Raw genomic sequence first — 27,733 nt, 5'->3', positions numbered from 1 at the left:
ATCTTGGCCAGGTCGCAGTTGCAAATGAGAACTTGTTCTCAACTAGCCTACCTGGTTAAATAAAGGTGAAATAAAAAAGATCCTCTTAGGTCAGTTTGGCTTTATTCAGTGAAACACCAGGGTTACGTTGCCTCTGGAATTGCTTGTCTGGACAGACAATGGCTGTTTACACAGGCAGCCCTTTTCAGATATTTTTCTACTAATTGGTCAAAGATATGAATTGGGCTGCTTATGTAAATGCCAAAAGCACCAACACACACTTACCCTGTGCCAGCAACTCTCAGTAAGACGAATAGTGATTCCTCCAATCAAATAAGTCTAATTAGCATCCAATGACATTATAGTTGAGTCCTCATTTACTTGACCCCTATTTTTTTTCTAGGCAGGTTCCCATCTATGGGAGTTTTACTGATTCCTGGTAGCTTTACTGATTCCTGGTAGCTTGTCATTGTATCGCCTGGATGGAGGTCGACTCTATAACAAACACAGGTGAGCTGGAACCCATGGCCTAAATACAAAACATGACCTGAGCCAAATCTCTAAACGGTCACCTATTTAATTTCAGAATCAAAGGTCTGCTGTTTTGTTTCTGGTAGGTGGAAATTCTGAGGCCTGCGAATAGGTCAGGGTCACAGTTTGCTGGGCTATCGCCCTGTCAGACATTCTCTACCTGTGTTCGTCAGTGGGTGACATTGTAATCATGTTATTTTGACCTCTAACCTTGTCCACCTATACTTCAGCAGTCACTGCAACACTTCATTGCACTTAAAAAGTATGTATAATAAAACTTTTCTGAGCTAAACTACTTCAGACAAACATACTTTACAGTTGTTATACACATAGTATTATAAATACATATATTCGCTGTTTTAAAAAAATGAGAAATGTTTAACGTTTTGCTGAAAATCATATTGCAATATTTGTCATAAGATTGTATGACTTAATGTAGAACACCCAGACACTATCATTCACTCCAGAATGTTCACACACACACACAAACACACACACGTAATCACCACAGTCGTTACATGTTCCACTTTACTAACTGCAATACATATTGTACACATACTGCAAATTGATTTAATTTACAGTCATATTCACATTCAACAACCACATAGGCCCCATTCCATTGAACTCCCTAATGTGCTGTTGTCATACCAGTATAGGAGTTAATTCACTCTGCCTTCCATCTTTAATTTTCCTTTCTTTACTGCTCTGTTCCTCTATCTACAGCTCTCCTCTCTCCTTCATCTCTATCACTCCTCCCTTACATCTTCCTCTTTTATTTTATTTTTTAAAATCTCGCTCTTAGGCAGTGATGGACTGTGGGGCCACACTGCTCTCTCTCTGTGGCAGTTGCTGCTCCTCTTTGGTTGTTGGGGTGTTGCGGTGCTGTTGCCTGCGGGGGGTGTGGCGGGGTGGGAGGGTCAGGGTGCAGCAGGACACGCCCACAGTGGCCTCGGGCAGATTCTCCTCCATGGACCAGCTGTCTGTTGCCGGGGTGTACTTCTGCACGGCCGCCTTGTAGCGCTTCTCGGCCTCGTTCCAGCCACCCATCAGGTACAGCTGTTCCCCGAGGGGCGACAGGCCTGCCGTGCTCACGCCCAGGGGCAGGGGGGAGGCCCGGCTCCACTCACCGTTCTCCGGGGAGAACACCTCCATGGACAGGACGTCCACGCGGTCTCCGCTGGGGCCCAGCTGGCTACCACCCACCACGTACACCTTCCCTCCCAGGGTGGAGGAGCAGTGCCATCCTCGGGGGGTCTCCAGGCTGGCCTTCTCACTCCAGGTGTCCGTCTCAATGTTGTAGCAGGCCACGGAGCGCGAGTAGGCGCAGTTGATGTAGCCGCCGGTCACCAGGATGTCTCCGGAGGGCTGCACGGCACTGGCGTGGCAGCAGCGTGGCATCTCCATGGGCGTCTTGAGCTGCCAGATGTTGGAGGAAGGCAGGTAGCTCTCAGTGGTGGCCAGCAGGCCCTCCACGTTGCGGCCGCCAACAGCGTACAGGCGCCCGCCGGTGGCTACCAGGCTGAAGTGGGTGCGGCGCTGGCGCATGCTAGCCAGATGCAGCCAGGTGTTGAAGCGAGGGTCGTACCTGAGGAGGAAGAGATAAACAGTGGTGAGTAAGAATATGAAGTTGTCTAAATTGAAATGAAATCTACACATAATCAATGAACACTCAAGTATGCTTTGCTGCCTTATAATATGTTAAGGTCTGGACCTAGTCAGTTACTTTTCTCATGTGTGGGTGTTTGCTAATACATAAACTCAGCAAAAAAAGAAACGTTCCTTTTTCAGGATCCTGTCTTTCAAAGATAATTCGTAAAAATTTAAATAACTTCACAGATCTTCTTTGTAAAGGGTTTGAACACTGTTTCCCATGCTTGTTCAATGAACAATAAACAATTAATGAACGTGCACCTGTGGAACGGTCGTTAAGACACTAACAGCTTACAGAAGGTAGGCAATTAAGGTCACAGTTATGAAAACTAGGACACTAAAGAGGCCTTTCTACTGACTCTGAAAAACAAAAACAAAAACAAAAAAGATGCCTGGGTCCCTGCTCATCTGCGTGAATGTGCCTTGGGCATGCTGCACGGAGGCATGAGGACTGCAGATGTGGCCAGGGCAATAAATTGCAATGTCCGTATTGTGAGACGCCTAAGACAGCGCTACAAGGAGACAGGACAACAATCCGAACATCACACCTGCGGGACAGATACAGGATGGCAACAACAATTGCCCGAGTTACACCAGGAACGCACAATCCCTCCATCAGTGCTCAGACTGTCCGCAATAGCCTGAGAGAGGCTGGACTGAGGGCTTGTAGGCCTGTTATAAGGCAGGTCTTCACCAGATATCACCGGCAACAACGTTGCCTATGGGCACAAACCCATCGTTGCTGGACCAGACAGGACTGGCAAAAATGCTCTTCACTGACGAGTAGCGGTTTTGTCCCACCAGGGGTGATGGTCAGATTTGCGTTTATCGACGAAGGAATGAGCGTTACACCGAGGCCTGTAATCTGGAGCGAAATCGATTTGGAGGTGGAGGGTCCGTCATGGTCTGGGGTGGTGTGTCACAGCATCATCGGACTGAGCTTGTCATTGCAGGCAATCTCAACGCTGTGCGTTACAGGGAAGACATCCTCCTCCCTCATGTGGTACCCTTCCTGCAGGCTCATCCTGAGATGACCCTCCAGCATGACAATGCCACCAGCCATACTGCTCGTTCTGTGTGGGATTTCCTGCAAGACAGAAATGTCAGTGTTCTGCCATGGCCGGCGAAGAGCCTGGATCTCAATCCCATTGAGCACGTCTGGGACCTGTTGGATCGGAGGTTGATTGGGCCATTCCCCCCAGAAATGTCCGGGAACTTGCAGGTGCCTTGGTGGAAGAGTGGGGTAACATCTCACAGCAAGAACTGGCAAATCTGGTGCAGTCCATGAGGAGGAGATGCACTGCAGTACTTAATGCAGCTGGTGGCCACACCAGATACTGACTGTTACTTTTGACCCCCCCTTTGTTCAGGGACACATTATTCAATTTCTGTTAGTCACGTGTCTGTGGCACTTGTTCAGTTTATGTCTCAGTTGTTGAATCTTACGTTCATACAAATATTTACACATGTTAAGTTTGCTGAAAATAAACGCAGTTGACAGCGAGAGGACGTTTCTTTTTTTGCTGTTGTTATACAGGATATCCATGTACCTGCTGAGGGTGCTGACAGCGTGCTTGGCCTGGTTGCGTGCATCGTTCTGGTCCTCTCCTCCTGCCACGTACAGAAAGCCGTCCATCACAGCCACACACTGGTTGAAGCTCTTAGCGGGTAGCTGGGAAAGGTGGCGCCAGGTTGCCGCACCCTCACGTGGATCTCTCCACAGCACCTGGAAGGGAACCAACGTCAACAACATAACACTTCTCATTTTGGATAATACGGTTGAATCATGGTGATTGGTGAAACAGTAGTTTTCTAAAATGTTGGTTAACTTCTTCATCATGTCTTTGACCTCTGCCTAATGTTTAGCCCACCACAAGATCCGCCACACTCACCACTCTGCTCAGTGCCCGCTCGGTGATGGAGGGACGCCCCCCAACAGTCAGCAGGGTGGCCTGTCCTCCACGCACCTGCGTGCGACGAGACTGCAGTGTGTTCTGTTGGTGGGGCAGCAGGTGGTAGTTCATGGCATCCACTAGCAGGCGGTGGCAGTGAGGGTCCATCATCATCCTCGCCACGGGCTGGATCTCGCTGACCAGCTCGCTGGCAGGAATGGTCTCGAAGCGCACGTGGGACAGCAGCTCGGCGGCGTGCACCTGGCGCTTGGGGTCGAAGTCCAGCCACTTCATGGCCAACTGTGGTTGAATGAAACCAGAAATATACTTAGAATCCTATTCGATTCGGCTTATAAATACCACTCCCTCTCTGCTTCCTTGCTATGTCTCTCATTCCTACTGGTATTGTGTATTAATAACCATGCATACAGAGAGTTATACTGACTGAGTATTTCTATTCACAGTAGGATGTCAAATAGCCTGCCAAGTGTCTGTGTACTAGGGTCATGTGGCTATATCATGTCCTTAACAGCTGGTCTGAGGATTGATTTAGGTTTTGCTCAAAATGGTTGTAGTTGGGGGTAGGGAATGAGGAGACCTGATCCTAAGACAGTTATTACATGCAGAAAAGTAGGGTAAAGCAAGGTCAGCGGAGCTGACCTGGAAGGCGGTGACTTCAGATGGCAGCAGCAGGCTGTCCTCCTGGAGGAAGGCTGTGATCTGTTCCAGGGTCAGCTGGTTGAACAGGGGCGTCTCGGTGAACGCGACAAAATTCTCCAGCACAAAGCGGCGGGCCGCGTCGCGCACGGGAATCAGGCCGTAGGCGGCGGCGATGTTCCACACGTACACGCACGTCTGCACGTTCATCTCGGCCAGCAGGAAGTCCATGCACATCTGGAGCAGCTGGGGGATCTGGAGGGTGGCAGCGGCGGACACAGTGCAGCCGATGGTGTACAGGGACATGTGGACGCGGCCCAGGTAGGCGAAGGTGATCACGTTGGCCAGGCCTGAGAATAAGTGGAAAATATCATCGCTTTATTCGTGTTTTTGTCTATTCATGTGGACTTTGACAGATACGTTTCCAAACAAGACAGTTCCTGCCTTTAATAAATGTCAGCTATAGATGCTAGGCGGTTAAGTTTGAAACCTACCGAGGGGGGAGAGCGACGACAGCTCTAGACGCTTCATTCCGGGGTCCTTGGCCAGGATCTCCCGGAAGTACTGGCTGACGGAAGAAATGACCAGCTTGTGCACGTCAAAGGCCTTGGTCTTACAGGCCAGCTCCAGGTCAGTGAGGAAACGCTCCTGGCGCATGCGGCTCAGCTCCTCCAGCAGGGCGTTGCCGTGGAGGGGGCGGGTCACTTCACAGCCCAGGCCCAGGCCCTTTTCTCCGGGCTTGATGATGGGAGGGGGCAGGGGGAGGTTGATGTGGTTGAGCTGCACGATATCCAGTGCAGCCATCTCCTCGATCTTCTTCACGCCCTCCACCACCACCACTCCTCCTCCTGTCATCTGAGTAGTAACAGTGCTCACCTGGGTGACAACTGGCTCCATGGCAATCTCCTTTGTACGATTGATCTTCTTCTTGGGGGCCATGGCGACAGCTACTTTAACAGTTGGGTTAAAGATTTTGGCTCTCGAGTTCTGACTGAAGCACTGAGGGATGAGGACAGACCAACTAATCAACAAATTGACAAAGTAGATGTTTTACTGAGTGTGATACGGTGGACTTTCTTCATTGATAAACAACCACTGAAACACTGAGTGACTGTTAGACTAGCTATGTGTTCTCTACTGCTAACAGAAGGGGAACAGATTGACAGACACGTGTGTGTAAGGGTGGTGGGTAGGTGGGGTTGGTCAGTTTTAGTGCGACAGCACACAGGACCTGAAAAAGAGAAGTACTAAGTACCACAACATCAGAGAAAAAGGCCATGGCAAAAAAGTAACGACATATACTCTTCATCTTGCTCTCTATCACAGACGGAGTCTAAAAAAAGAGGGGTGTGTGATTGACAGCTTCAGATTTCTGAGGGTGCTTCGGGTCAGGTTTATGGTTTATAGCAGCCAGACACACGTGCTTGTACTCATACTCAAATTACAGACTCCCACTATATTTCAGCAACAGAAACACTGTGAATCTTATTCATGTTTTAAATGGTCCTATATAAAAATGTGAGAAACTTGAGGGGAGTTTTAGAAGGACACTTGAAAAATATACCGTATGATCCTGTATAGTCTCTTAGTTTTGAATTAGAAATTAAGTATAAACGTTGCTTATACACATGCTGGTTATTCAAGTTTCAAAGTGTCTCAATCATTACGACAAACTAAGCACACACTTGTAACACATACTTGGAAAAATACACACATCTCACTAGCTCAACATCCATGGCAACTTCAATTACAGATACACAGGCGCGCTCATGTCACCTAAAAATACACGAAGGGCAAAGCGAGTATAGCTTTGGATTACTACCCAGTAAACCACCTCTCTGGTTCCACACCCCATACCTGCCCCTCATCATATCCTCCCAGTGATTTGACACACTATACCTAAATTACTTTCATTCAGTGCTTATCACTTTGTAAATAAACACAGAAGGACAAGCTGGGACTGTGGCCTTTATAGATATAAAATACAAAGGATCACGGGCAATTAAAATGATCATAGTGGGACAACCTAATCATGACTAACCCTTTGATTACAAGGGTACAGTGTCATTATCATCAACAAGATCCCTTTACCCTGCCTTCATGTAAATATCTACCTCAAGTACCTCGTACCTCTGCACATTGATCTGGTACTGCTCTTCCCTATATATAGCCTCATTCTTGTTTATTTTAATCCTCCTGTTATTATTTAAATTGTTCTTATTTTTAACTGTGCATTGTTGGGAAAGGACTCGTAAGTATTTCACGGTAATTTGTTGTAATGGAATTGACCCCTGGGTGTTCTACTCTGGCAAAGAGTCTCATTTTGAGTCTGTTTTGACATGTACAAATAGAAACAGAAATTCAACATTTTACCTTGTGATATTCCTCTGCAGATTCATAAAAAGAGTGGCAAGAAAGGAGATAATATGTATATGTTTTGTGTGAAAGGACATTTGTTTCTCTCTCAAAAACCATGGAGATTTTTCACTCCATGCTGCTGATGTTCTCGGTAAACGTTATACCTTTCCATGGCCAAAGTCAGAGTAAACAACATGTCAGAGTGCAGGTGCTTTCCACCACGTGTGTTATGAAAATACATACATGGAGATCCTGTCGGAGATCGACCCTCAGCCAAGGTTATTTATGTCCAGACTGTTGTTTACAGATCACCTACAGAAGCAGTGGATATGGGTCACCAATCATCCTTGACCTATCAAAGGGGTGTACATCTCCTCAATATATGAAGTACCAGTTTTAAGAGATAGTAATTTCATTGAATAAATAGATGTGCTGCTATTTCTGGTTCCTGTGATGAAGTCTGATGTTCTATTGTTGTGTCTATTTGCCATGGGGCGTCCAGTATGGGAGATGACACAGCAGCTGTGACTCCCACCAACCGTTGTCACAGATATTTGTGAGGGTTAATGTGCTATGTGAAGGTTATTTTCATTTGATGTAATCATGTCACATTGTTAGCTACATTTCTAGAACCTTGCTGAATATTCTTAGACCTTTGCAAATGTCTTCCTTTGGTGGTCAGGTTCTTGCCCACCAGCGGAGAAGATTTAAGAAAGTGGTCTCAGAAATATCAGGTTCTTTCTTACATAAGCAGCCTCTACTTGTGTTGTTGACGTTTCAGTGGATGCTTATCTTCACTTGCACTTCTCACGAAGGCCTGGCCAGGCAACAATTTAGGTCAAACTGTCAGGGATCACTTTCCCCCATCATTCCGATAGTTATCATCCCACTGGGCACACACTGGAACCAACGTGGAATAGACGTTGAATTGACGTCTGTGCCCAGTGGAATCTCTGGTGCAGCTATAGATCAGTAATGGTAGGTTATAATTTTGGCACCCAGAACAAATCTTGAGTAAGCGGTGGCCTCTGGCCATCTACTCGATTTTGGCAAGTCTGTCACAAGATATTATTAGTGGTACAGTACATCACTGGTCACTGCTGTTTCATCTCTTTTGCGGTGTGTTGCGACATCCAACTAGGTGGCTACTCACACCCGCCCTTTGGCATGTAACTAACTATCTCCCAGTGTCAGCTCTCTCTCATATGACACCAACAACAGCTGCTGTCCTGTTCCCCTCTCCATATGGGGGGGAACACAGCCCAGTCACAAGCATCATCCACTGCACTGACCGGGGATATTTGAAAACATCAAGTTCAGAGAGAATGAGTAGGAGGGGAGTGAGAGAGGCAGATAATCTAATACAGTATGCATGTGAATCTTTGTGAAAAAATAATGTAAGCTAGTTGAGGTCTGAGGCAGAGCTTAATGTTGGGAGGTAGTGGTGTACATTTTCATTGGTTGCTGTTTGGGGGTTTAGCCTGGGTTTCTGTATAGCACTTTGTGACATCTACTGATGTAAAAAAGGGCCTTATAAATAAATGTGAATGATTGATTGAGTGTACTTCTCAAATGTGTATTGGAGTGACCGAGTATGCCATAACCTCCATACGGAAAAGGTGTCTTTGTCGAGGATGATGAGGGTCAGAGTTGGTAGGAAAACAGGACAATAATGTGAAGGAAAGATGAACTACCAGATCCTATGAAAAACATCATATGGGATAGGCTAGGAACAGACAGAACATCTTATGAAGCTAAAGAAAAAGGAGGACAGAAATGAAAAGGGGGCATGAACATAAGGAAAATAGCAGAGATGGATCAAAATCGACAGGAAAGATATTGGAACGTGGTAGAGGTAGCTGAGTAGGTGACACCGTGACAAAACAAAAACAAAGCCTGAAAGAATGTTCCTTAGCACTAACACCACCTGTTGTCTAACAGTGTTGATGCAAAATTGGGCTCCTGAGTGGCGCAGCGGCCTAAGGCACTGCATCTCAGTGCTAGAGGTGTCACTACAGACCCTGGTTCGATCCTGGGCTGTATCACAACCGGACGTGATTTGGAGTCCTATTGTGCGGCGCACATTTGGCCCAGTGTCCTCCGGGTTAGGGTTTGGCCGGGGTAGGCCGTCATTGTAAATATGAATTTGTTCTTAAGTGTCTTGCCTGGTTAAATAAAATCTCAAAGCCCAGAACTCTGTGCGGTACACAATGCCATCATGCGTCCGACTCCCACCTCCCCCAGTGTCAGATATCCTTTGCCTATCTCCAGAGATTATTTATAGATGCTGAGCAACACTGTGCCTTTGAGGCTATAGCTCGTATGCATCCTGCTATCAACTTGGCCTCACGTGAACTGTTTGTGAGTGTGAGTGAAATAAAATGCAACTTCAGATTATACATAGTGTGTAATTGATGCTATAGTCAATGTGATTACATCCATTATTTTAGGTGATGAAATGTTTGAAAAGGTTCTTATTTGGGTATGTCTTTCATGCCAATGTCTGCACACTTGTAGTTTGTATTATTGGCAATGGTTAAGTTGTAAGGTTCTGGTGAAATACAAGAGCGCAGCAGTGCAACTTCTAATGTCAACATATTACTTAATATATATAAATGCTTTATGATTAGGATAGGCTATCTCATCAAGTTGGATAAATCATGAGTCGAAGAATCATGCAAATAGTTAGAGAAAAATACAGTCAATATGCTTTACCTGTCTCTCCACCCACTTTCCTCTCACTCTTCTTTCTTTGTTTCTTGGCTTTCTTTCACTTTGTTGATTTTCTCTCACAGGTTGCGCTCTCTTCCTCTGTCCCTCCGTCCTCTGTCTGTCTTTCAGTGCACTGTGGTTCAGTGTTTGAGCGAGTCGGGTTCCAACCAAGTCTATGAAATGAGACCCCCTCCCTCCCTAATTTCCAGCTCACACCACCTACAACTCCAAATGCAGGCACCCTCTCCCTCCCCACCAAAAATACTCCATATGTGGCCAGCCCTCTGCCATCCACCCCCTTCAGCCACTAGGCTGAGCAGACTATGCCAATATGCTGTGCTCAAGTTTCTGTTGTCTCACAGTCTATCTCTCTGTGTTGTGTGTGTGTGTGTGTGTGTGTGTGTGTGTGTGTGTGTGTGTACACGCATCAGGAAGGGCCTCTGGTGCTATTTTAACAAAGTAGTGGATAACCTTGATGGGGTTGTTGATGCACCGGATGTTGTAGAGATTCTATCAACAAGAAAGGAGGCATGCACTATGATACTGACAACAACATAATTGTATTGATTATTAATACATTAGCATCTGAATACCAGTATTGTAAAGGCAATAACTAATGATGGCAAAAATATATGATAAAAACTGTAAGAGGTAACATTTATATAGGGCCATATCAGTATATTATCACCAATATCATTGAGGTCACAAAGGATATTAAAGGCCCAGTGCAGTAAATACGTAATTCTCCTGTGTTTTATATATATTTCAACATTATGAGGTTGGAATAACGCTGTGAAACTGTGAAAATGATGATAATCCCCTTTAGTGTAAAACAGTGGTTCCCAAACTAGCCTGATATGAAAATGGGGTCATGGGAGAATTTCCAAAATCCGGAAAAGAATGTAACATTATAGTAGACAATCTTATACAGAGTGACTTACATGAACAATTAGTGTTAAGTGCCTTGTTCAAGGGCACATAGACAGAGTTTTAACCTAGTGGGCTTGGGGGTTACTGGGCGAATGCTCTTAACTGTTGGGCTACCTGCCACCCTGAAAATGCTGTCTTTGTCTCTCAAAATCATTATAATGTGGTTAACATAAAACATCTAAATGAAAATTATTTCAATGTAAAAGTTAAAATTCAACCAAAGAGCCCCTTAGATCGTGGGAACGGCCGAACTTGACCGTTGTACTTGAATCATTCCCACCGTGAATGTGTAAGCCTGCTATGCTATGAAACCCCATACTATTCCAGATACTTTGATATTACCAACCACAATTAATATGTGAAAAAAATGTGTGGGGAGGCAGAGAAACTCACATCAATACCTTTGTCAGATAACACTGTGAAACTAAGAATTGATGCTATCGCTAACTATCAAGAGGAAACTGACTGAACGACTAAAAAACTCCCCACACTATGCTCTATTAGCTGTGAGGGCCGAGATGCCCATGCATTGACTTTTGTTTTCTAGGGGCATGCTATTCACAAGTAAACATTGTTCTGTCTCACGATTCCCAAGCATGAAATGAAGCAGGGGATATTCAGTGTGCTGCGTGGCTATATTGACGAAAAACAGGTTCCATGAGATCTAATGGTGGGCTATTGCACAGATGGGGCTACATCTATTAAGGGACGGCAGAAAGCCTCTGTACTCTAGTTATGAATGTGTCTCCCTCTGCTATGTGGACGCACTATATGATACACCCTCTTTTGCAACTGGCGGCAAAAGAGCTATGCGCACAACTCTGGGGATATGCAGCAGGTAACTTCGATTGTAACCTAAATCGCGCACGCCTGTTGGCAAAACTATGTGGAGATATGGGATCAGAGCATGACAATGTTCTATTGCACACCGAGGCTTGGTGGTTATCGAGGGGGAGTGTTGGGGGGAAAAAAATAATTGAGAGAGAAACTGCTGTCAATCACAATGTCTGTGAAACAAAAAAAGAGACTTTGTTGACTTTCTGTATAACAAAATAAAATGTGGCTATGTAACAGACATATTTGAGAAACTGAACGAACTAAACGCAAACATGCAGAGGGAAATACACCAAAATTCTACGAAATACGTTTGACTATGATCCTGGCTGTGTTGACATGCTGGTAAATGAAATCAAACCGCTGATCGAGCTGTCATGTGACCAAATGCTGCAGACAACACATTAATGGGCCACTGTGTCGGAGTTCTGGTTCCGGACTCAAAGGGATATTTTTTTCTTTTTGACCATTTTAATTTAACTCAATCACAGTAAGGTACTTAATTGTTACCCAGAAAGGATTTTACATTGAGATAAAAAATAATAAAAAAACGTCTGCATTGGACCTTTCATCGTCAAACAGGTTTATCCTTTGTCAGCTGTTTTATTACAGTTTAGTTCCGTCAATCTCCATGTCAACTGCAGGCTGACTGAAGCAGCGGATATGACAGCGCTGACCCATTTCTGCTGTAATGAAGCAGCTTCCGGGTCACAGGACACCAGCACTAAACATGGCGGAGGAGCTGTTGGAAGTGGTGGAGAGACTTCAGTCTCGGCTCTCCGAAAACCTAGAGCCTCGCAAGGTAATAGTCGTAAGGCCCAGAATGAAATGGCAAGGCTGTAGCGGATGGCTTCGCCTCGCTAGAATGTTTTCAAATATTGTCGCGTGGCAGGTAGTTCCGCGAATGTCGCTAGCGACTGATTTTTCTAAGATCACGATGCGTAACTTAGCCAACTAACTGTGTTTCTTAACCATAGTTCATGTTAAGTTTAAACGAGTCCCCGAGCTAGCTGCCAAGTCCGCAGAACTGTTCTTTATGCCTTGGAGCCAACGGACATTGCCACTTTCAAATGCTAATAATGTAGCCATCTAGCTAGTGTTCAAGAAACGACACCGATTGTATAAGCTCCACGATCGAGTGACAGCAACATCAGCACGGGCCTAGTTGGTAGATTGTTGCACTTCACTCATGGACCAGTCCAAATTTGAAGGGCAACAACAATACATTGGGTTGTGCTGCGTTATTGTGATGTCGGCAGTTTCTTGATTGTGTCTCATTGAACAACGCAATCCCTACACACACACACACTGCCGTGTCGGGGTGGATTTTTATCAGCTGATCGACTTTAGTAAACACAACCCCCTCTCCGGATATGCGTAACTAGTCTACCTCACAACCCCCATAGGCCACGACAACGGACACATCTTGATGAGCCATGACAGTGCGCAATTCGGGCACATTTGTCAATTTCTGACTCAAATACGTCCTCAAAGTACGACACAGTTTGACATATATAGCCTACAAAGTCAACTACCAGTAGGCCTACACTTTTACACAGATAACGCTATCGTACGCTTTCACACAGTAGACCCATGTCATCAATGCTGTGATTTTGTAAATATTGTTATGTCGCTATGTTTTCATTCATTCAATGCTCAGCAGCCTTGAATTAACCTGACCATTACCTTTAACCAGCTATGTCCTCCCTTTTGTCATACCTGAATTTTGTGCACTTTGCTAGTGTGCAGACTGTTCTGTTTTTCTCAGAATCCGGCTAGTTAGGTCAATCAGTACCAAGGATGTAGTGAGCACAGTGTAAATCTTCTGTATTTGCACTATTTAGCTCCTGAAGACCCTCAAAAGGCTGGGGGAGCTGCCTATGACTGTGGATATCCTTGTGGTAAGATTTTGAAATAATGTGTGGCTGTTGGTAGAGCATGGTGCTTGCAACGCCGGATAGTGGGTTCTAATTTGTATTTATTTTTTTATAAATCAGTGCACGCTCACTACTGTAAGTTGCCCTGGATAAGAGCGTCTGCTAAATGACAAATGTAAAAATGCTCATGTCACAATTTTGATAGTATCTCTTTCTTTAGTCTCAAAGCCCCACATTGATTGCATTGCGCCCTAGTTCCTCAGTCACTGCAAAGTGTTCTTTAGAAGAGGAAGCCAAATACAGTCTTCGGTTATGCAACCGGATGATGTGGCCCTGTGTAGCCAGTTTCCCTATAGGAGTTGATGTGCTTTTTAATATTGTCAAGCAACCTTCAGAGCATGCTCACTTCCTTTTACCATGGGCAATAATGCTAATTTGGCCTATTTTATGTGCAATACTAAGAGTGCTGGCCTGCTCACTTAACCATTAGAGCTCCTGAATCTATACAAACCACCCATGTTTCTATCAGTGACACTAATGTCAAAACATAATGTACAGATGAGGAGGACACCCTACTACTATCTGTGTCCCGCTTATATTTTGTTCTCTCCGGTGCAGGAAACTGGAGTAGGAAAAACTGTGAATTCGTTCCGGAAACATGATCTTGCTGGAGATCTTGCGAAGAGCCTTGTGGCCAAGTGGAAGAAACTGGTTCCCACCCCGTCTGCTGAAAGGTACATTTATTATTGAGGGAATTTGGGGATTTCTTCTGATTCTTCGTCTTCATTTTCTTCATCATCGAGCGTATTTTCACCTGGATTCTACTGAAGTGTAGCTTTAATGTTTTTCTTCTTCCTCACAGACCCAGCAACGCGAAGGATGTACGGACACACGCGCACCCTCGCAGCTCCGAGGGAAAGGACGGGAGGCGCGAACGTGTTCGGGAACTATCCCCGGAGGAGCCGCCTCCTCATGTAGAGGACGACGACGAAGAGGAGGAGGAAAGAGGCTACCGCACAAACTACTCCCCCTCCCCCCCTCAGCACCACTACAGCCCCCCACAGGTTGGCCACGGTGGCCAACGAGGGGGGTACCTGTCGGAGGGCTACGAGAGCCCCACGGAGGAAGAGCCAGAGCCCGTGCCCAGCCCCCCTCGCAAAGAGGTCCGACACGCCAAACTGCAAAAAGAGCCTGGGAGGGAGCATCACGGTTCCCACGGCGACCGGGGCGAGGAGAGACGGCAACGTCACGCCCAGGCGAGCAGCCGTGGTGGGGAAGGGAAGAAGAGCAGTGTGGGAAAGGAACCGCAGCACAGTGGCAAGGCTTCCAAGCACAGTCGGCACTCTACGCAGCACGAGAGCAAGAAGGACAAGAGAGGGGGAAGTGATGGTGAGTGTGCTGCCGAGTGAGTTTGCTGAGAGAAGTTCACTGTGACTTCTGTGTCATTGTGACATTTACAGAGGCTGGTTCTCAAATGACATCCTATTCCATAGATGCCTCTTTCAATCTTTGAGTCAGTATTGGTCTGTTAACAGATGGTTTTCCAATTGTATATTATATTTATACATGTGGGATAATAAGAACTTTACTGTATTGTGGATATGGTGACCCATGGTCTTTTTCATCAGAACTCTGTAACAGTACTGCTATGGGTGATTAAAATATGCGATGATAGTAGTGATTGTTACCATTTCCCCATTAATTTGACCCTTAAAAGATGTGGGTTGTCTCACGTCTACACCCCCCCCCAAAAAAAAATATACATCCCATAACATCCTTCCCTGTTCTCCTTATTCTTTAGGGAGGTCACGTGAGCCTAGGGACTCTCCTATATTAGCCCAGACACCTGAGGAGCAGGCAGAAGAGGCATTTGATACCCCCACCGTGTCGTTTGAATCCTTCCTCACATATGACGCCCCTACGCCCACTAAGAAGAAGAAGAAGCCCGGCAGCAGCAGTCGGCCCTCCTCCCACCACACCTCCCACCACCACACACCTCGTCCTCCTGTCCAGCCTTCGCCTGCTGCCCCTTCCTCCTCCAAGGAGTCCAAGCCCAGCAAGGCAAACGGGAACCGCAGTAAGAGGGCTGATCCAGCCCAGACCCCAACGGCAACGACCCCGGTGCCTGAGAAACGCAGGAGGGTAAGAACAGACTTTCACTGAACTTTTCCTCACTCAATCATGCGTATGTCCAATTGGAGAATGTTATATTTGCTGTCATTTTTTTTTTGGTGCTGGACAGTAAGTCCTTTCCAATCGTTTGTTTTTATTAACCAGTTGCCCTGACCCTGATTTTCCAATAGATGTTGTTCTCAGCTTGTTGACTGAACTCTTCCTCTTTTACCCCAGGTGGTCGAGGTTGTGTCCACACTGCCTGATATCCCTCTGCCGGCCATCCAGCCTTACTACAGACCTCTGCCTTCCATTGATCTCACACCATTGTCCCCTCAGCGGCGCAAAGGTACTTAAAAAAAAAAGTTGGTTCCTCCTTCACACTGTGTGTGTGTACTTTCCAATATCCATAATACTGTACAACAGATTGCATTCCCAATACATTGATTAATTCTGTGTTATGATAGCGTGGATATTGGTAGTAGAATTTGTATGTGCTGGTCTGGACTTGTAATTTGGGTAAATGTGTATTAAGATACAGTATGTATTAGTCTCTAGGCCTAAACCAGTTAGTTCTGATTGTCAGCAATTTGTCATGCTTAACTTTTCACCTCTTTCCGGCAGGTCCTGTGTCAAATGACGCCGAGGAGGACACCGGCTTCACTGGGAGACGCTTTAACTCTAAAATGACTGTCTACTCGGGTTCAAAGACGTCTTATCTGCCCAAGATGATGAGCCTGTACGAGCAGTGCATCAGGGTGCTACAAAACAACATTGACTGTGAGTGTTGTCTTGTAGTGACACTGTGAATGCCATGTAATCATAATGCTTAAGTTTTATTTCAGTGTCTTATCACATTATGTACATGTTAATGTCCTACACCTAACATCTCCCAGAAGGCAAAGACAATTTACCTAATTTATAATGGTCTATTGTTCAAACACCAACTTAATTGAGTGGTTTCTTATGGCTGCTGGCCAACTTAGATCCACTTGTACACACTCTCAAAATCATTAAAACATAACGTCATGTGTTGCTCTTAGTTAACATTACTCCCACAAAACATTGACTTATATTTGTCTAAAATCCAGGAAATGTGTTCCTGCCACAATTTTCAAATCACATTATCATTGTTTCTTAGAGGTGCTTGACACCCTGCCGATTGTGTCATTGTATGTTTGTCCAGCAATTGATGAGGTGGGAGGCGTGCCTTTTGAGATACTGGAACCAGTACTAGAGCGATGCACCCCAGAACAGCTTTACCGCATTGAGCAGTGCAATCAGGTAACAGACACAAGTATGAATGCACAAACCCACAGGCGGTATGAAATGGTCAGTTGTCAGTTGTGCCTTTGGAAAATTCCTGCAAATAATGTCATGGCTTCTTATAGGCTAATTGACATAATTTGAGTCAATTGGAGGGATACCTGTGGATGTATTTTAAAGCACGGGGTGGCAGCATGTTGTGGGGGTGCTTTGCTGCAGAGGGACTGGTGCACTTCACAAAATAGATGGCATCATAGGTAGGAAAATTGTGGATATATTGAAGTAACAACTGACAGTCAGGAAGTCAAAGCTTGGTCGCAAATGGGTCTTCCAAATGGGCAATGACCCCAAGCATACTTCCAAAGTTGTGGCAAAATGGCAACAAAGTCAAGGTATTGGAGTGGCCATCAAAGCCCTGACCTAATCCTATAGAACATTTGTGGGCAGAACTGGAAAAGCATGAAAAACCTGACTCAGTCATGAGGAATGGGCCAAAATTCACTCAACTTATTGTGGGAAGCTTGTGGAAAGCTACCCAAAACGTTTGACCCAAGTTACACAATTTAAAAGGCAATGCTACCAAATACTAATTGAGTGTATGTAAACTTCTAACCCACTGGAATCTGAAATAAAATCAGTACTATTCTGACATTTCACATTCTTAAAAAAAATTGGTGATCCTAACTGACCTGACAGAATTTTTACTAGGATTAAATTTCAGGAATTGTGAAACTGAGTTGATGTATTTGTCTAAGAAAATTAAACCAGGAAGCACCAGTGACTCAGTCAATAAAAGTGCACATACCAACCAGAAGCCATGGATTACAGGCATCATCTGAGCTAAAGGGTAGAGCTGCCACTTTTAAGGAGCGGGAATATAACCCGGAAGCTTATAAGAAATCGCGCTATGCCCTCTGATGAACCTTCAATAGAGGCCTAAGATCGAATCGTACCACACCGGCTCTGACGGATGTGGCAGGGCTTGCAAACCATTACACACTACAAAGAGCAGCACAGCGACGCGAGCCTACCAGACGAGCTAAACTAATTCTATGCTTGCTTCGAGGCAAATAACACTGAAACATGCAGGAGACCATCTATTCCGGATGACTGTGTGATCACACTCTCCGCAGTTGATGTGAGTGAGACCTTTAAACAGGTCAACATTCACAAGACCCTCGGGCCAGACAGATTACCAAGACGTGTACATGCGCTGACCAACTGGCAAGTGTCTTCACTGACATTTCCAACCTGTCCCTGAGTCTGTAATACCAACATGTTTTAAGCAGACCACCATAGTCCCTGTGCCCAAGAACACTGCGGTAACCTGCCTAAATGACTACCGACCTGTAGCGCAACGACATTAGTCCCCCGGATGTGCCGCACATTGAGATGGAATGCAACATCATATGTGTCCGGGGCACGACCAAAAGAGGAGCGACCCCTAGGTACATCTGGGTCACCCAGAGCAAACTCTCCCCTGAGTTCTCCTTCCCTAACCAGCTCTAGCCGCTCTTGTTGCAGCTTGATTTTTAGCACGCCCCAAAACCTTTAAATTCCAATTCATTTTCATATTTTACACAATCAAGATCTAGGTGTAACAGAAGCAGGTTTCTGCTGTTCAAAAAGAACACTACTAGGACTAACCGATGGCGTGGCCATTGTGACATTACAGGGAGACGGAGAGTCCTCAGCAGAGGCTGCCCCAGTGGTAACTTCAAGAATAACACTCTCCATCAGATTAACCTAATAGAATTTGACATTTATCACCAATTTCAACCTTGTAGTGTTCAACCTTCAGCTGTTCTTTAGTACATAATTGTAACAATTCCTCTGATGAAAAGCAAATGAACTCATCTACATAAGACACGATAGTCGCAAGAAAAAAAATACAAATAAACTCTTCCCCTCTGCTGAACACACCAGACCACAGAAATGACAATCATACTGGGCATCACAGAAGAGAGATGAGATATGGAGCTTCCCCAAAACCTACAGTAACTCAACTCTAATCTTCATGTGGATTTGCAGTGGGTAGTTAGGCACTGTAGCCCACTGGCAATGAAATAAGCCACACTGGCAGAGACCCAAGCCACGGATGTGCCCCCGAGACAACTGCTCAGTCCAGACACCACACAATAATAAAACAAAATAAGCATGCCCAACGTATTCCAAAGTGAAACATGTTACTAAGCCTAGCAGAGTTAAAAAGGCTATAGCTCCGGGTAGCTAGTGTCACTACCCTCCCAAATCGCCCACTGAGGTACACAGCCAATTGTACTCACTTCAGACCGATTAACCAACAGCGAGTAAAACAAGTCTCCAGCCTTGGCAGGGGCCTGGAAACTAACCAATGTACTTTCTTCAACACCACACACAAACTATCCACCGCAGTGGCAAGTTTACCAAACAAACAAAGGCAACTAGTACTGGCCACCAAACATTACAACTCAAACAAGCTGTAACAAAAGATGCAAACAATGCCCCTACAGAGTTTAACATTAATTCCACATTTTCTCCCAAACACAACACACATACTAGCAAGCCAAACGACACTAGTATTAGTCCTTCATAATACAATAAAGTGCCATACGCCAAAATGTCTAGGGAACCAACCTTATGATCCCGGACGAGCCCCCACTTGTCACAAACGGCTCAAAGTGCGTAACAAAAAGGGAGACAACGTGGAGATAAGGAATAACAAAATATATTTATTAACAAAAGTTAACTAAATAGAATTAACAATGGTGTGAGTGGTTGCGTGCATAAATGTGATAATGATGGGTGTTGAAAGTTGCCAATGCAAACAACCAAAATCTGTGTCTGCATGGAGAGAGTCTCCTCAATGAATGGGGAACGAGGTGCATTTATGCTGGGACACACCCGAACCCAGGTGTGTCCCACTTCACTGACGACCCTCCCGGCTCCGCCCACTGACATCCTATTAAGGAAAACAAGAGCAAAGAGAGAGAATTCGGCAGACAGAGTGGGAGGGTCGTCACAATGGGGTATGGGTAGATGAGTGAGGGGAAAAAATATATATTCAATCAATTTTGAATTCAGGCTCTAACACAACAAAATGTGGAATAATTCAAGGGATATGAATACTTTCTGAAGGCACTGTATTTCGTGTCAACACTCTTGTAAATTGTATTGTATTTTATAATTTTAACCCAAAATTTTCCTCTCAGTGTTTTATGGAGGACTCTGATGAGCTTTGGCAACGCCACTGCCAGCGTGACTTCAAGCGTGAGACGCCCCAGGAGTACGAATCATGGCGGGAGATGTACCTGCGGAAACACGACGAGCGGGAGGAGCGCCTGCGCAAGCTCACCCAAAACATCAGCTCGGCCCATGCCAACAAGCCCAAAGGTTTTCTATGTCCTATCTATGAACTGGATCCTACTATACAGTACTTATTACTAGGAGTTATTTCATCCATGAAAGTGTACTGAGGGTGTTTATTTTGAGTGAGCATATGTGTGTATATACAGTACCAGTTAAAGGTTTGGACACACCTACTCATTCCAGGGTTTTTCTTTATTTTGACTATTTTCTACATCAAAACTATTAAATAACACATATGGAGTCATGTAGTAACCAAAAAAGTGTTAAACAAATCAAAATATATTTGAGATTTTTCAAAGTAGCCACCCTTTTCCTTTGAAAGCTTTGTACACTTGGCATTCCCTCAACCAGCTTCATGAGGTAGTCACATGGAATGCATTTCAATTAACAAGTGTGCCTTGTTAATTTGTGGAATTTCTTTCCTTCTTAATGTGTTTGAGCCTATCAGTAGGGGTGGAATACAGAAGATAGCCCTATTTGGTAAAAGACCAAGTCCATATTATGGCAAGAACAGCTCAAATAAGCAAAGAGAAACAACAGTCCATCATTACTTTAAGACATGAAGGTCAGTCAATCCAGAAAGTTTCTTCAGGTGCAGTCGCAAAAACCATCAAGCGCTATGATGAAACTGGCTTTCATGAGGACTGCTACAGGAAAGGAAGACCCAGAGTTACCTCTGCTGCAGAGGATAAGTTCATTAGAGTTATCTGCCTCAGAAATTGTAGCCCAAATAAATGCTTGACAGAATTCAAGTAACAGACACATCAACATCAACTATTCAGAGGAGATTGCGTTAATCAGGCCTTCATGGTTAAAATACTGCAAAGAAACCACTACTAAAGGACACCAATAATAAGAAGAGACTTGATTGGGCCAAGAAATACGAGCAATGGACATGAGACTGGTGGAAATCTGTCCTTTGGTCTGTTTCCTGATTTTGAGATTTTTTGTTCTAACCGTCTTTGTGAGACGCAGAGTAGGTGAACGAATGTTATGTTTCACTATATTGGATCACGCCATTATATTGGTATCACTCTGCGGCGGAGGGATACATCCGAGGTGAGGATTTACAGATTTACTCCTGTGTACACCTGTATCACGGCTAGGGTCCGCCCCTATATATAGACCCCATGGCCGCGACACACGTTCTCTTTTTTTTCTCGGTGGATCTCCGTGTGGTTTGAGGTACAAACTTTCTGCGGTTTGCTCTGGTAAGTACTTGTAAGTGTAATATCTTTCATGGAAGTGCTCCACTCGCTGCACTCGTTTGATCTGTATCTTCCGCCCGTGGTTTGTCGTACTTGTTTCGTTAGCGTTACACTACGATTCCGTATGCATACGATTCCGTCTTGCGTCAGGAGGTTGATAGGCTGTTCCTGGGGGACGATGCTGGCACTGTTCACCACCGTGAGCGGGGCGGTCAGGCCATCAGAAGCCGGCAGCGGGGATTCATCGCCCCCGGCGGCTCGAGAGGCTATGAGGAACCTACTCACTCGGGTAGCCACTGCACTGGACATCAAACTAGTGGATAGTGATGACTCTCCATCTCTGCTGAGTTCTGCGAGGTGTTGAAGAAGAGCTGGGCCTCTGTCAGGGGGTGCTTCTGACTCACAGCAGAGACTGGACCATGGAGTTATGTTTGCAGGCACAGAGTCATTTGGCCTCTGGGAGTACCCGATCAAAGACACCATGATAGCTGCCATGGTCCTCCCGCACCGGGAGATTATAGGACGGAACCTGCGACTGAAGCCGGAACCCCCCAGAGTCTTTGATGCAGACTTGAAAGCCACACATGGGTCCCTCTGCTTTCTTGGCCGCCCTACCAACTGCCTTACCATGCAGCTGCAGGCCTACCTGCATACTCTGTTGCCCCGGCTGCCGAAGGGCACAGAGGAGCTCCTCCGGGAAGCGATGGTTGTGTCTTGCCTGCTTTCCCTGCTCCAGGAGGGATGTGGCCCGTGCCAACAGACGGGCCATGGCGCAAGTGGTTACCTCCTGTCGCCATCTCTGGCTGGCTCAATCCCGTCTGCCAGCTGCTCTCCAGAGCCACTCTCCCAGTGCCACTCTCCCCATCACCCCAGCTCTGACGTTTGGCTTAGGGGTTGATGACATTCTGGGGACAGACCGATAAGGTTCGTAGGGATTGGGAGACCCTGAGACGGTTCATGCTGCCACCTCAGGCCATAAGTCCAAGGCAGACGGACCGTCACCTTGGACCCGGGAGAAGCGGCCGTGGGGGAACTCTGGGGTATCCGAGACCTGACCGCCTCAGTCTGTGGGCTTGGCCACTGAACGGCACCAATGGTCCACATAAGGGCTACAGGAGGGTGTAATGAACACCATTCAGAGCGCTAGGGCACCGGCTACAACCGCGGCATGCCAGTTGCGCTGGTGGTTGTTCTGCTTTTGCCGCACTGTTATTGAGGTTGTGCCTCGTGGGGTGCAGAGTGTCCTCCAATACTTGCAGTCTCACTTGGATGAAGGCTTTGCAGCCTCTACACTGAGAAGGTATTTGGCTGCTATAGCTGCCTGCCATGTGGGGTGGATGGACAGGCCAGTGGGGCGCCACCCACTTATGAAGTGGGTTTGTTGCTTGCGTCCAGCTAGGACCCGCTCAATGCCGAGCTGGGATCTGGATGTGGCAAAGCTGCCTTTCGACCCATTGGGAGTCTGCCTCCCTCTAACACCTCTCTATGAAGGTGTTTTTCTTGGTAGTGATTACTTCCATGATGAGGGTGGGTGAGCTCCATGCTCCATAAGTTCTGAGTGCTACCAGATGGACCCTGGTGGGAGGAGTATATCTCTCAGCCCCAACCCTTCATTCCTCCCGAAGGTTCTAGGTTCTACCCCCCCCCTGCCTATTTGCCCGAGCACTGGCTGCCTATGTGGAGCGGACACGGTCAGTGAGAACAACAGACCAGCTTTTTGTCTGCTATGGTGAGAGAGTCCTGGGGGCCGGGCTCTCAAAGCAGAGGCTCTCTCACTGGATCGTGGACACGATTACCACAGCATACCGCCTTGACTGGCAGGCCAGTGCTGGGATCTGTGGTGGCACATTCAACACGAGGTGTGGCTGTGTCCTGGGCTCTACTGAGAGGAGTGCCCCTCATGCTTTCTGTGCTGCGGCCAGCTGGGCTTCCTCTTGCACCTTTGCTAGGTACTATCGGGTAAATGTGGCACCTCCCTCTGCGGTTGGTTCAGCAGTCATGGGCGTCGCCTCCCCTTCCAGGGACTGTGCCGAGACCCCCCCCCCCTTCCACATTGGCGACCCCTGCATCTCGGTCCTGTGCTGGGATTTCGCTGCTGGCTGGCCAGTTCCCTCTACCACCAGCTAAATCTGATACGGGTATACTAATGTATTGGAGTGATCCAATAGAGTGAAACATAATGAAGGTTACATGAGCTATATGGATTACTCCAATCCTCGACAGTGCTAGAGGTGAAGGAAAAGCAGCCAACAAGTGCTTAGCAAATGTGGGGACTCCTTCCAGACTGTTGGAAAAGGATTCCAGGTGAAGTGGGTTGAGAAAATGCCAAGAGTGTGCAAAGCTGTCAAAGGCAAAGGGTGGCTACTTTGAAGAATATAAAATATATTTTGATTTGTTGTTTGGTTACTACATGATTCCATATGTGTTATTTCATAGTTTTGATGTCTTAGATATTATTATTTAACTGGTTGTGTGTGTGTGTGTGTGTGTGTGTGTGTGTGTGCCTCGCAGGTCGACAGGTTAAAATGGCATTCGTGAACTCAGTCGCAAAACCTCCACGTGATGTCCGCCGGCGACAGGAGAAGTTTGGCACCACAAGCACCTCCACTGCCAGCTCCACCGCAGCTGCTGCTCCGATCAAGTATGTGGACACTAGTGTGCATACCACTATCAAACACTGCATAGTACTGCATGCACTTCCGTGTTTATTTTTTCCTACTTACATTTCCTTATCTGAAGATATGATTGGCTGAATGGTAACTTTGTTTGCTAACATGTAATTCAGACTCTCAAACTTATTCTCAAAGGTTCACTAGATCATATTTTCATCAACAAGTTGACCGTTATGATTTTCACCCCAATTTTTATCTTGTCTCATCTCTGCAACTCCCCAACTGGGTCGGGAGGCGAAGGTCGAGTCATGCGTCCTCAGAAACATGACCCACCCAACCGTGCTTCTTAACACCCGCCCGCTTAACCCGGAAGCCAGCTGCACCATTGTGTCGGAGGAAACACAGTTCAACTGACAACCGAGGTCAGCCTGTAGGCGCTCGGCCTGCCACAAGGAGTCGCTAGAAAGCTCCCTCCGGCCACACCCTCGCCTAACGACGCTGGGCCAATTGTCTGCCGCCCTATGGGACTCCCGATCATGGCCGGTTGTGATACAGCCCGGGATTGAACCCGGGTCTGTAGTGACACCTCTGCACTGCAGTGCCTTAGACCGCTGTGCCACTCGGGAGGCCGACCGTTATGAGTCTATGTGAATTGTTACAACGTCATCATGGGAAGTTATAAAGGTTATCAAGTTCACACAGGGATTACGATTCCTTACATTTAAATAAAATGCTGAAACTCCCCCTGACATTTTATGGCTGTTCTGAACTTGCAGGAGGACACACAGCTTCAGGGATGCCAGAGTAGCCAGAGGACCATATGTTAAACAGGAAAAGCAAGAGACTAAAGTGAAAGATTTCCCAGTGTTCAATCTGGTGTCAGGGTGAGGATGGAGAGGCTGAAAGAGAAGAGCACATACAAACATTCCAGAATTCCTTTAATCTCTCCACCACCATCAAACATTCTGATATGCTGGCACTTACATTTTCATATACACAGAAATGCTTGGCTGAATGCTAACTTAAGATAATATGCACTTCAGCATATTTGTATCCAAAATTTGATGAAAATATGTCCTGTTTTGAAGAATGAATGAGTAGTCATAATATATCATAAAGTTTCAACACACTGGAGGATCAAATGGAACAGAGGCAGACATTCTGACGTTTTCTGTCCGTTCCCGAACATGCAGGGAAACGGCAAGCTTCAGAGACATTGTGAAAGCTTGACAGGAAAAGAAAACGAGACAGTTGTTCAATCTGACGACAGGTTGAGGATATAGCAGCTAGACTACATGAGTAAAGAAGAGCAAATAGAAACTTTCTTGAAATGTTGATTTTGAGAACTATTAAGTGATGTAGACGGTGCTTATAATGCCCCCCGGGCTTGAAAACATACTATTATGATACTGTTTTGTATATTCCTGTACACTGATTGGATCGTCCTTCCTGCGTTTTTTTTTTTTTTCAGAATAAGGCCAGCCATGTCTTATAGCTCTCACTTGGCTGAGCCCAGCCTCTCCTCCTCTCACGACAGTCCCCCTGAGACCTCTCGCTCCTCAGGCCCCAGCGGTGGGGGTTGCCCCAGCGCAAGAGACAACAAGCCACAGGTCAAAAGTGAGTATCGTGTGTGTGTGAGAGAAAATGGGTGCAGAAATGTACGCTAACGTTCAAACGTTTGGGGTCACTTAGAAATTTCCTTGTTTTTGAAAGAAAAGCAGTTTTTGTCCATTTTAAAATAACAAAATTTATCAGAAATACAGTGTAGACATTTGTTAATGTTGTAGATGACTACTTCCTTCACAGAACAGCAAAAACTGTAGAAAGAGGAGTGGGAGGCCCCGGTGCACTACTGAGCAAGAGGACAAGTACATTAGAGTGTCTAGTTTGAGAAACAGACGCCTCACAAGTCCTCAACTGGCAGCTTCATTAAATAGTACCCGCAAAACACCCGTCTCAACAGTGAAGAGGTGATTCTGGGATGCTGGCCTTCTAGGCCAAGTTCTTCTGTCCAGTGTCTATGTTCTTTTGCTCATCTTAATCTTTTCTTTTTATTGGCCAGTCTGAGATAATGCTTTTTCTTTGCAACTCTGCCTAGAAGGCCAGCATCCCGGAGTCGCCTCTTCACTGTTGCTGTTGAGACTGGTGTTTTGTGGGTGCTGTTTAATGAAGGTGCCAGTTGAGGACTTGTGAGGACTCTGTTTCTCAAACTAGACAGACTAATGTACTTGTCCTCTTGCTCAGTGGTGCACTGGGGCCTCCCACTCCTATTTCTATTCTGGTTAGAGGCAGTTTGCGCTGTTCTGTGAAGGGAGTAGTACACAGCGTTGTACGAGATCTTCAGTTTCTTGGCAATTTCTCACATGGAATAGCCTTAATTTCCCAGAACAAGAATAGACAGACGAGTTTCAGAAGAAAGTTATTTGTTTCAGGACATTTTGAGCCTGTAATCCAACACTCAAATGATGCTTCAGATACTCAACTAGTCTAAAGAAGGCCAGTTTTATTGCTTCTTTAATCAGAACAACAGTTTTCAGCTATGCTAACATAATTGCAAAATGGTTTTCTAATGATCAATTAGCCTTTTAAAATTATAAATTTGGATTAGCTAACCCAACGTGCCATTGGAACACAGGAGTGATGGTTGCTGATAATGGGCCTCTGTACGCTTATGTAGATATTCCATTAAAAACCTGCCGTTTCCAGCTACAGTAGTCATTTACAACATTAACAATGTCTACACTGTATTTCTGATACATTTGAAGTTATTTTAATGGACAAAAAAATTGTTTTTCTTTCAAAAACAATTGGACCCAACATTCATGTAAAAAAATAAATAATATATATATATTTTTTTTTTTCTGTTTTAAAACATTTTGTCTTTAATCTGTGTTGAGGACATGTCTGCGTGGCTAACTTTTCTGCTGTTACAATGTCACGTCTGTTTATCTTGCAGAAATCGCCCCCATGATGGCTAAAACTATCAAAGCTTTCAAGAACAGATTCTCCCGCCGATAGAGTTGGAGAGAGATGAATGTATGGAGTTATTGAGAAGAAGAGAGATTGTAGGAGCTAAGTGAGCTAAGCTCTTTTTTTTTTAATTCAATGAATTATGGAAGATCTACAAACCCCGACCAGACACACAGACACACACACAGATTTATTCCATTATTTTAGCATTTCTTAAATACACACACAATTGTCCTATTTTTTTTTAACTGTTCCCAGTTTGACCCTGGCAAACACACACTTGTACACACACAGACAAAATAACATTTCAAAGGTGAAACTAGTCATTTGTTACAAGTTCATACAAGCAGTATCACACTACAGAGGGACTCTGACAGACAGAACTATTCTTTATTATGGTACTCATAAGTTAAGACGTCAAACTACATAGTGCTGTTACAGTCAGTCATGTTTTTTTTTAAATACAATTGAGTAGACATCCTTTTACTCCAGTGTATTCCCACTTTCTTTTCCTACTGTGTTCAGTGTTGAACCACATGTGCATCTCTACTTTTATCTGGTTCACTGTGATGAGTGAGGAAAGAAGTGACTGTGGGAAGAGGAAAACACAAAAAGGGAGAGAGTAAAGAGCAAGTGATAGGACCCTGCAGCTTCACTCGTATGTATTTATTTTAAACTCTGGGACCCCGGGGTCACCCTGAACCCAGACCCAAATGGAAGTGGATGAAATAGTAATTTTAATAGATTTTAATAAATGTTATATGGACATTTTTAATAAAATTGACTTTTTGCCCTCA

The 27,733-nt window shown here is 45.4% G+C and overlaps 2 protein-coding genes across 4 annotated transcripts; one reads left to right on the top strand and one right to left on the bottom strand.

The window, feature by feature from the left end:
• Positions 1-85: 85 nt before the first annotated feature.
• Positions 86-11,935, bottom strand: LOC110489268 (kelch-like protein 31). Of its 3 annotated transcripts, none has more exons than XM_021561943.3 (7): positions 9,783-9,951; positions 7,311-7,379; positions 5,204-5,708; positions 4,713-5,059; positions 4,053-4,352; positions 3,711-3,886; positions 86-2,095 (listed from the first exon to the last, which is right to left on the bottom strand). In XM_021561943.3, the coding sequence occupies exons 3-7, from the start codon at positions 5,646-5,648 to the stop codon at positions 1,309-1,311; spliced, it is 2,055 nt and encodes a 684-aa protein (XP_021417618.3). In that variant the 5' UTR covers positions 5,649-5,708; positions 7,311-7,379; positions 9,783-9,951; the 3' UTR covers positions 86-1,308. The 3 variants fall into 3 exon arrangements, with proteins under 3 accessions (XP_021417618.3, XP_021417619.3, XP_021417617.3); XM_021561944.3 differs by having other exon boundaries at positions 7,311-7,419; positions 9,783-9,928; XM_021561942.3 differs by lacking the exon at positions 7,311-7,379 and having other exon boundaries at positions 9,783-11,935.
• Positions 11,661-27,733, top strand: LOC110489270 (elongin-A). Its single transcript, XM_021561945.3, has 12 exons — positions 11,661-12,345; positions 13,388-13,444; positions 14,039-14,154; positions 14,283-14,809; positions 15,222-15,562; positions 15,770-15,881; positions 16,157-16,312; positions 16,719-16,816; positions 19,990-20,170; positions 23,866-23,995; positions 25,438-25,583; positions 26,923-27,733. Exons 1-12 carry the CDS (start codon positions 12,235-12,237, stop codon positions 26,982-26,984), a joined length of 2,037 nt encoding a protein of 678 aa, XP_021417620.3. The 5' UTR covers positions 11,661-12,234; the 3' UTR covers positions 26,985-27,733.

This window comes from Oncorhynchus mykiss, chromosome 30 (genome assembly GCF_057628025.1).
Source record: "Oncorhynchus mykiss isolate SJ-2025 chromosome 30, ASM5762802v1, whole genome shotgun sequence".
Taxonomy (NCBI): Eukaryota; Metazoa; Chordata; class Actinopteri; order Salmoniformes; family Salmonidae; genus Oncorhynchus; species Oncorhynchus mykiss.
This window is presented reverse-complemented; position numbering and strand designations above follow the sequence as displayed.

What these genes read in the sequence shown, in the direction of transcription:
- LOC110489270 (XM_021561945.3), top strand. Translation starts at nt 12,235, where the DNA reads ATGAAGCAGCTTCCGGGTCACAGGACACCAGCACTAAACATGGCGGAG. An exon ending in GTCCCCTCAGCGGCGCAAAG is followed by an intron (nt 15,882 to 16,156) that starts GTACTTAAAAAA and finishes TCTTTCCGGCAG; the next exon opens with GTCCTGTGTCAAATGACGCC. An exon ending in GCATTGAGCAGTGCAATCAG is followed by an intron (nt 16,817 to 19,989) that starts GTAACAGACACA and finishes TTTTCCTCTCAG; the next exon opens with TGTTTTATGGAGGACTCTGA.
- LOC110489268 (XM_021561942.3), bottom strand. Translation starts at nt 5,648, where the DNA reads ATGGCCCCCAAGAAGAAGATCAATCGTACAAAGGAGATTGCCATGGAG. An exon ending in CTGAAGTCACCGCCTTCCAG is followed by an intron (nt 4,353 to 4,712) that starts GTCAGCTCCGCT and finishes ATTCAACCACAG; the next exon opens with TTGGCCATGAAGTGGCTGGA. An exon ending in AGCGGGCACTGAGCAGAGTG is followed by an intron (nt 3,887 to 4,052) that starts GTGAGTGTGGCG and finishes GTTCCCTTCCAG; the next exon opens with GTGCTGTGGAGAGATCCACG.